Source organism: Peromyscus californicus, unplaced genomic scaffold, assembly GCF_007827085.1.
Source record: "Peromyscus californicus insignis strain IS unplaced genomic scaffold, ASM782708v3 Scaffold_7__1_contigs__length_154581171, whole genome shotgun sequence".
In the NCBI taxonomy this organism is placed as follows: Eukaryota; Metazoa; Chordata; class Mammalia; order Rodentia; family Cricetidae; genus Peromyscus; species Peromyscus californicus.
Genome location: NW_026294595.1, coordinates 129882870 through 129892447, shown reverse-complemented (window position 1 = coordinate 129892447; position 9578 = coordinate 129882870). Strand labels below are relative to the sequence as shown.

General features: G+C 46.8%; 1 protein-coding gene across 4 annotated transcripts in view; it reads left to right on the top strand.

The window, feature by feature from the left end:
- The first annotated feature begins 371 nt into the window (after positions 1-371).
- Positions 372-9578, top strand: part of Ggt7 (gamma-glutamyltransferase 7) — a 28653-nt gene continuing 19446 nt past the window's right edge. For 2 of the 4 annotated variants that reach the window (XR_008215306.1, XM_052725538.1), the window contains exon 1: positions 373-584. Coding sequence is in view for 3 of the 4 variants with exons in the window: in XM_052725538.1 (XP_052581498.1) it covers positions 416-584 (169 nt within the window). In the remaining variant the exon portion in view is untranslated. Of the gene's footprint in view, positions 585-9578 lie in introns of all 4 variants that reach the window. The other 2 variants (XM_052725542.1, XM_052725537.1) reach the window with 2 other exon arrangements.

Below are 9578 nucleotides of genomic sequence, written 5' to 3'. Positions count from 1 at the left end.
CATGAGATCAGAGGAGGTGATCTTGGTGCCCACAGAGAGGTTTGGTCCAAGAGAGTGGTCCAGACAAAAGATCTGGAGTCAAAGTGGAGTTTGCGATCAGAAGTCAGTCTGTGGTCCTAGGAGCGTATGGACTCTGAGCGGGATTCAGACTGGACTGCACGGGGGGCCCTGAGCAGCGTCCTCTTCCTGGCAACCTTCCACTGCCCTCCCGGCTCCCATCCTCCCGCACCAGTGTGCAGGCTGCTAGCAGTAGACTTGAAGGAGGCGGGGGCGAGTCAGACCAGGACACTGCTGAGGGTGGGGGCGCCCCCTCCCGGCTGTCCAGGAGCTCAGACCCCGCCCTCCGCCCTCGCACCCCCCCCCCCCTCCACAGCCACTTCCGGCAGGCGCTGCGCTGCTGGGGGTTAGGGCGAGGATGGCGGCAGAGAACGAGGCTAGCCAGGAGAGTGCCCTAGGCGCCTACTCGCCAGTGGACTACATGAGCATCACCAGCTTCCCGCGGCTGCCCGAGGACGAGCCAGCGCCTGCGGCCCCGCTGAGGGGCCGCAAGGACGAGGACGCCTTCCTGGGAGACCCGGATACCGGTGAGGCCCTCTGGCCCCATCCCTGCCCCGCCTTGGGGGGGTCCCGGTCCTCCTTCATCTGTTCTGGGCATCCTCTTCCAGTCTCCCATCTCCTCCATCCATCCTTTCATCCTGGACCTCTCCCCTTCTCCCTCAGCTCTGTTAACTGTGTGGTGGGGAAAAGGGTATTTCTGCCTTAGAGGCGTAGGATGCGACACGGGAGAGGATGCAAGGACTGCGGTAGGAAGGATTATGATTACCTGTTAGGAAGAACCTACTGAGAAGGAAGGACTGCTGGAGGGGAGAGCTTAAAGAACGGCTGTGGTCACCTAGGAAAGGCTTCTCTTTAGTCACAGAGGACAGGATATTAGACACCGAGTCACAGGCTGCAGCAGAAGGGAATGGAGTCTGGATCTTAAGGAGAACTTCACCACAGCTAGGGATTATGGGAAGCATTGAGTCCGGAGAAGAGCTGAGAATGCATCTCTTCATGTCCAGAGATGAGTAAAGAAAACATGATTCCCTTCTGTCTGAGAATTCTGGATATTGGGAGACAAGGGGATGGACTGCATGACCTCTCAAAGTCCTTGGGGACTACAGTGCCTTTGATGTTCTGTGGATTACTCTACCCCTTCCAGAGATTTGGGTCTGGCCCGGATGTTAGCTGGGTTGGTGGGAGCGTCTGGTCAGCAACAAGATTGTTCCCCAGAAAGCAGTCTCCAGATTTTACTGTGTTCTCAACCCTCTGCAGAAACTGAAGGAGATGGGGGTGGGGGAGGGAGGCAGGACTTGAGAGAGAGCTGGGGGCCAAGAGCTCTCTTAGTATCCCTTCCCTAGTGCTCTCTCTCCTATCCATGTGGCCCAGCTCTATACTCCCCTCCATTCTTTATCCTGCATCCCTATGAGCTCTTTCCCTCAACGTCACTTCCTGGCATTAGAGCATCTTTCTGCCTCCCTCTCTGTCTTCCTCCGGGTGCCTGCACTTGAGCTTTATCCCTTTCTGTACTGGTGGATGCTGCTTCGCTGGCCCAGCGCTTCCTGTTCTGTTGTCACTCCTGGCCTGGCAGTCCTCTCCCACTTTTTGGTCATATGGTTCTGACCAGCAGGTCCCACCAACCTGGCTGGATTTACCTGTGATGGGGTGTGGAGACTTTGGGTCCTCAAATGTCAGAGCTGCCCATCAAAACTAATTTTCTTGGGGGATTAGCCTTGGTGGTAGAAGGAAAAATGCTTGGGAAAGTATGTGCTGGTGGAACCAGCCATCTGGTCAACCCAGGTTTTCTATTCAGAGATTGAGTAGTGCAGTCCTGACTCACTATATTGTAGTAGGTGTGCCTACCCTGTACTGGGCCTTAGTTTTCTCTTCCAATAAAGAATGCCCATCTGTCCTAAATAACAGATTAGATCTTTGATGTGTCATCTCCTGATCCCTTGTTAAAGCCATTGCTTTATAAAAATCTGTGGTTATTTACTTGGGCAGTGATGTGATTACTGCATGCCTATAAATCCTCTAAGGGCAGGAATCATAGCTTTTTTAAAAAATTCATTATCCTTTCTCCAGCGTTCAGCAAAGTGTTGGGTACTCAATAAATAATTGTTGAACGAATAGATGAAAGAGAGAAGATCTCAGGATGAAATAATGACAGGGAATGGAGTTCCCAAACCTCAAGAATGCCTTAGGGGAGTTAGGTGTAGGCTGTGTCCTGATGTGCATGGCAATTCAACCAAGAGGGGCTGGGGGTGTAACTCAGTGGTAGAACACTTGCCTGGAAATCCAGCCTGGACCCTGGTTACCTGAGCTTCTGGGAACTTAAACCTTATCACAAAGGTGTTCACCAAGGTTCCCAGGGCCTTGCCTTGGGGTGCCTTGACGTCATAACAATATAAGCATTTAGATGCCGTGTCACTTAGGCCTGTTTCCAAGTCCCAAGAGTCTTTTGGTCCGGCTAGACCAGCTTGTTGGCTAATATGACCTTCTATATTCTCAACCTAGTAGTGCCACCTAGTGGCACTGCCCCGTCTTCTTAGCCAAGACCTTGGTTGTGCCTGGCTAGCCTGTAGCCTGGCACTCTCCAAAATCAAGTGCCAGGCATCCCAAGCAGGCCCCAGAGAAAAGAGAGCTAGACAGCGACCACTTCAGGATTAGGAAATGTCTTTGTTCCCTGTCTTCCACAAGGAAGCCGCGTGAGCCTTCTTCCTTTCCTAGGCATTAGCCACTACTTATTTTGTGGATACTCAACCTTCAACATTGTATGCCGAAATCAGCATGTCTTCACCACACACTTCCTTTTTGTCCAGTACCATTCTCAGTGAGTGATGCTGCCTTTCCATCAGTGTCCAAAGTAGAAGCCCGGAAGTCACCTTTGAATCTTTCCCTCTTTTCTTCTCACTTTCAAAATGTGACCTGGTTTTCTATGTCCTCCCGCCTAAGAAGTTCCTAAATTCCATCCGAGCACCATATCATCACCTCTCTAGACTAAGATACTAGCCTGTTGTGCCTGTGTGACTCCTAAGTTCCTAGCTTAGTCTGCTGCTGCCCTCACCCTAAGTACACTCGCCACTCTGTACTTCTGATCATGGCACTCCCAAGTTCAGAAATCTCTCCTTAAGGGAATTCAAATCCAGACTAGGCTACCTAGGGATTCAAGCCCAACCTAGGATATATCATAGCCTGTTTTTTAAAAAATATGGAGGAGAAAGAAAATTAAAAATGTTTTAAAGGTTTATTTATTATGCATACAGTGTTCTGCCTACATGCCAGAAGAGGGCACTAGATCTCATTATAGATGGTTGTGAGCCACCATGTGGGTGCTCAGAATTAAACTTAGGACCTCTGGAAGGGCAGTCAGTGCTCTCAACCTCTGAGCCATCTCTACAGCCCCCCAAAATTAAATATTTTGACCAGCTACTTTCAGACAGCAACTCCTTGTGCCTCACAAATTCGGGATAATCAAAATTAAACCCACCTTTCTCCTAAAACATACTGGGTTATTGTTTGTTTAATTACTTGGGATTTTGTTTGTTTGTTTGTTTTTGTTTATTTAGGGTTTCATTTGTTTGTTTTGAGACTGAGTTCTTACTCTGTGGCTCAGGTTGGATTGGAACTCACTATGTAGATGAGGCTGTCCTGGAACTTACTATTGTAACCCACACAGGCCCCAAACTAGTGGCAACCCGGAAGTTTCAGCTTCCTGAGTGCTGGGACTGCAAGTTTGAACCACAGTGTCTGTCTTTAATAAACTGTTTTCTTCTGTCCTCAAACCAATCTTTTCCCAATGTGTAATCTTGCTTTTATTAGTAGGATTATTGCCCTACCATGTACACAGGGCACATATCATGTACTCAAGAAACTTTCCCCCCTACTTTTGGTATTTTTTCCTCAGTATCTAATTTTGCTGAATAAATGAGTAACTTGGTATGCTGGTTGAATAATCTTAAGTAGACCGAGTTGTAGTGGGACCATATTATCTTCATCTGAAGTCGTTTTATCTCTTTGGAGAAAACAAATTGAAAGGCAGGTACCTGGAAATAACTAAAGTTAGGTAGTAAGGTTAGATTTTTGCTTATTTGCATTTTGTTTTTGTTTTTGTTTTTGTTTTTCAAGACAGGGTTTCTCTGTGTAGCTTTGTGCCTTTCTGGAACTCACTTGGTAGCCCAGGCTGGCCTCAATCTTGCAGAGATCCGCCTGCCTCTGCCTCCCGAGTGCTGGGATTAAAGGCGTGCACCACCACCGCTGGGCTGCTTATTTGCATTTTTTTGAGACAAGACCTCATGTATCCCAGGGAAGTTTTGATCTCCTGATCCTTCTGCCTCTACTTCCCAAGTGTGGGGATCACAGATGTGTGCCACCACACTCACCTAGCTCATTAGATTGGCTTTGGGGATTGCCACATGGCGCAATAGAAAGGGGCTATCAAGTGACACAGTCTCCATTCTCCCACTTATTCATGCTATGGCCTTAGACAGATGGTCCCACTTAGCCTCGGATTCTTCATCTGTCAAGTGAGCAGAGTGGAGCCTAGCTCGTGAAATCATGAAAATACTTCAGTGAGGAAATCTATGCAAAAAAAACTAGGGTATCATCAGTTCTTGCTGGGGAGATGGCTCAGTGGGTAAAGCCTGTGCTGGCCAAGTGTGTGGACGTTAGTTCAAATCTCCAGAACCTATCTAAAAAGCCAAGCATGACAGGGCACATTTGTAATTCCAGTGCTTCTACAGTGAGATGGGAGATGGGAGATGGAGGCAGGAACCCAGGAACACATGGGCCAGCTAGCCTGTGTACATGGCTGCAGACAAGAGCCTCTGTCTCAAGCAAGATGGAAGACCAGGACCATTACCCAAAGCTGTCCTCTAACTTCCACCCATGCTCAAAGTTACATACAAGAGCATACATGTATGTGCACACACATACATCATACACACACATACACATACGTCATACAATAGATAAATAGAAGTTTAAAGCCCCTTCTTACCCTTCTTTTGATACTTCTGTGGGGCTAGGAGGGGTTTGTATCCACAGTGGACATTTAACACTGTTTGTTTAATGAATTCTGATTTACAGACGGATAGTGATGATGTTGTGGTTTAGATGCAAGAATGACCAAGGGAGATCCCAGGAAGTCAAACTTTGGTTTGTTTGTTTTGTTTTTTTAAAGTATTTTATTATGTGGGTGTTTTGCCTGAAGTACCTGAGGATTCCAGAAGAGGGCATCGGATTCCCTGGAACTGGAGTTACAGACCCTTGTGAGTCTCCATGTGGTTGCTGGAAATCAAACTAAGGCCCTCTGGAAGAGCAGTCAGTGCTCTTAACCACTGGGCCACCTCTCCAGCGTGACAGGCTTTTAAAAAAAAAAAAGTTAAAAACAGAGCATCAGGCACACATGTGGTACACAGATATACATGCAGACAGAACATAAAATTACAATACCATAAAATAATTTAAAAGCAAAAGAGTTAAAGCAAATTAAAAATTATTTGCTTATTGTAAAAAGCAAAATAAAATAGTGAGAAAAATAAAAGTCCATTTCTTTTTTTTTTCTTTTCTTTTCTTTCTTTTTTTTTTTTTCCAAGACAGGGTGTCTCTATGTAGTCCTGGCTATCCTATCTATAGACCAGGCTGGCCTCAAACTCACAGAGATCCATCTGCCTCTGTCTCCTGAGCTCTGGGATTAAAGGTGTGTGCCAACATGCCTGGCCTATTCTTTTTTTATGATTTTATTTTTGACTTTAATTATGTGTATGTGTAAGGACAGAAGCCAGAGGTATCTGATCCTCTGGAGCTGGAGTTACAGACAGTTACGAATCACCTAGCATAGGTGCTGGGAACTGAACTCCAGTTCTCAGCAAGAACAATGCACACTAGCCACGGAGCAAGCTATCTGGTCCCACCCTCCAGTTCTTTTCGTTGTTTTTGGAGACAGGGTTTTTCTTTTTTTTTTTTTTTTTTTTTTTTTTGGTTTTTTTTTTTGGTTTTTTTCGAGACAGGGTTTCTCTGTGTAGCTTTGCGCCTTTCCTGGAACTCACTTGGTAGCCCAGGCTGGCCTTGAACTCACAGAGATCCACCTACCTCTGCCTCCCGAGTGCTGGGATTAAAGGTGTGCGCCACCACCGCCCGTCGGGTTTTTCTTTTAAGAAGCTCTCTCTGTCCTAGAACTCACTATGTAGAGCAGGTTAGCCTCCAACTCACAGAGATCCTCCTGCCTCTGCTTCCTAAGTGCTAGGATTAAAGGTGTGCACCACCACACCCACTACCCCCCAATTCTCTCCTTCTCCCCTCTTGTTTCTGCTGCTTTTCACACCGCAAGCTAGAAGGCCGGCCAGCTTCCAGACAATTCTCCTGTCTCTGCCTGCCATCTTACTGAAGGAGTTTTGGGCTTAGATCTGCAAGCCACCACATCTGGCTCTTTCTGGGTTTGGTGGATCAAATTCAAGTCACCAAGCTTGTGTGGCAAGTGCCTTTACCCACTGAACCATCTCACCAGCCCTATTCCTTTTGATTTTTATCCTTCTGTGTGTATGCACATGTGTGAGAGTATGTGTGAGAATGTACGTGTGTGTAGGTGTATGCAGAAGCCCGAAGACAACCTCAGGTGTCATCATGAGAAACATCATTCACTTCCTTTTGAGACAAGATGTCCCACTGGTCTGGAGCCTTCCACTTAGGCTAATCTGGCTGGCTATCAAACCCGGGACCCTTCTGGACCTGCTTCCCTAGCACTGGGCTTATACGTGCATGTCATAATGTCTGGCTTTTTTTTTTTTTAAAGATTTTATTACATTTAGCAGGCAGTGGTGGCACATGCCTTTAATCCCAGCACTCAGAAGGTAGAGGTGGATCACTGTGAGTTCAAGGCCAGCCTGGTCTACAGAGTGAGTTAATCACAGCACTAAGGAAGCAGAGGAGGTGGATCTCTGTGAGTTCAAGGCCAGCCTGGTCTACAGAGGGAATTCTAGCACAGCCAGGGCTGTTACATAGAGAACCTCCTGTCTCAAAAAACCCAAGAGAGAGACCCTGCTTCAACAAGGTGAGAGGAGAGATGGAAACCCAGAAAAATTCTCTGACCATCACACCTGCTGCGGCATACACACTCCTCTCTGCCCTCTGTCTGTCTCTGTCTCTGTCTTTCTGTCTTTGTTTCTAATTCTGTGTGTGTGTGTATGTGTGTGTGTGTGTCTTTCAGACACACACAATAATCATCATAATAATAACAATAATAATAAAATTTTAAACTTTTTTTAAATTTAATTTAATTTTATTTTACAATACAATTCAGTTCTACATATCAGCCACGGATTACTTTGTTCTCCCCCCTCCCGCCCCCTCCCCTCCCCCCCCATCCTACCCTCTATTCCCACTTCCTCCAGGGCAAAGCCTCCCCCGCAGACTGAGATCAACCTGGTAGACTCAGTCCAGGCAGGTCCAGTCCCCTCCTCCCAGGCCGAGCCAAGCGACCCTGTATAAGCCCCAGGTTTCAAACAACCAACTCATGCAATGAGCACAGGACCCGGTCCCACTGTCTGGATGCCTCCCAAACAGATCAAGCCAGTCAACTGTCTCACCCATTCAGAGGGCCTGATCCAGTTGGGGGCCCCTCAGCCATTGGTCCATAGTTCATGTGTACCTGGAAAACAGGACCCCAAGCAAGACACAGGGATCACCCATGACGGAGAAATGGATGAGATCTACATGAACAATCTGGACATGAGTGGGGGTAATGAAGGGCAAGGGTCAAGGGAAAGAGAGCTTGGGGGAGCGGGAGATCCCAGCTGGATCAACAACAGAGAGGGAGAACAAGGAATAGGAGACCATGGTAAATGAAGACCACATGAGAATAGGAAGAAGCAAAGTGCTAGAGAGGCCCACAGAAATCCACAAAGATACCCCCACAACAGACTGCTGGCAATGGTCGAGAGACAGCCCGAACTGACCTACTCTGGTGATGGGATGGCCAAACACCCTAATTGTCGTGCTAGAAACCCCATCCAATGACTGAGGAAACTGGATGCAGAGATCCATGGCTAGGCCCCGGGTGGAGCTCTGGGAGTCCAATTATCGAGAAAGAAGAGGGTTTATATGAGCGAGAATTGTTGAGATCAAGGTTGGATAAAGCACAGGAACAAATAGCCAAACAAATGGAAACACATGAACTAAAACTTTTTTTTTTTTTTTTAAGGAATGTAAGTCGGCATGGTGGCTCACATCTGTACTCACAGTACTCAGGAGGGAAAGACAGGCAGATTGCCTCAAGTTGAAGGCCAGCCTGGGCTACTTAAAAAGTTCAAAGTCAGCTAGGGCTGCCTGTCTCACAAACACACACATACACACAAAGTAAACAAAAATCTTAAGTAAGTGTCTTTTCCTAAAAGTGCCCACCATAAATGCATTCTAATAATTTTGCACATATTATTTTATCTATGTTTATGATTTCTTATTTCCATAAAAGATGGAGTTGTGAGTCATGAAGGACCTTAAATACCAAGTCAAAGACCTTGGATTTTTGTCAAGTAAACATGAAAAATATGACAGTCAAAAATTTTTTTTTCGAGACAGGATTTCTCCATGTAGCTTTGGTGCCTGTCCTGGATCTCGCTCTGTAGACCAGGCTGGCCTCGAATTCACAGAGATCTACCTGGCTCTGCCTCCCCAGTGCTGGGACTAAAGGCGTGCACCACCACCACCCAGCTGACAGTCAAATTTTGTTATCACTCAAACATTTAAACTTATAGAGAACTTATCATGAGTACAACAACAAGGTGTTAAAGTCATCTTCTTATTTCCTCATTCACAAATATCTAGAACTTTCTGGTCATTGGGGTATCGGTTCAAGTGTAATGGCACCCAGAGGAGAGGACTATGGGATCAGAGAAGGTGTGTGTGCCACTGCAAGTGCACATGGAGGCCAGAGTAAGACCCCGGCCCTTCCTCAATCACTCTCTACCTCAACCCTTGAGACAGTCTCTCACTGAACCAGTGCTGACCTTTTCGGCTAGACTGACCGAGGAGCTAGCTCTCAGGATCCTCCTGTCTCTGTCTCACAATGCTGGACTGACAGGTGTGTGCGGCCCTGCCCAGCAGTTCATGTGGGTAGAAAAGGAACTGACTTCTGTACCTGGCCCATCTGTTAAGGATGAGCTGCATTGTTAGGATAAGGAAGGTGAGGCTCATGGCTTAAAGTGGCTTGTCCATAAGTGGCTTTCAACTCTCCCTCGCCTCCATTCTTATTTTCCTCCAGTCTGTTCTTCACACTGCAGCCAGAGGAATCATTTGAAAACACAAGACAGATGGTGTCTTAGTCACTGTTCTATTGCTGTGAAGAGACACCATGACCATGGCAACTCTTTTTTTTTTTTTTTTTGGTTTTTTTGAGACAGGGTTTCTCTGAGTAACAGCTCTGGCTGTCCTGGAACTTGCTTTGTAGACCAGACTGCCCTCAAACTCACAGAGATCCGCCTGGACCATGGCAACTCTTATAAAAGAAAGCATTTAATTGTCACTTGCTTACAGCTTGAGAG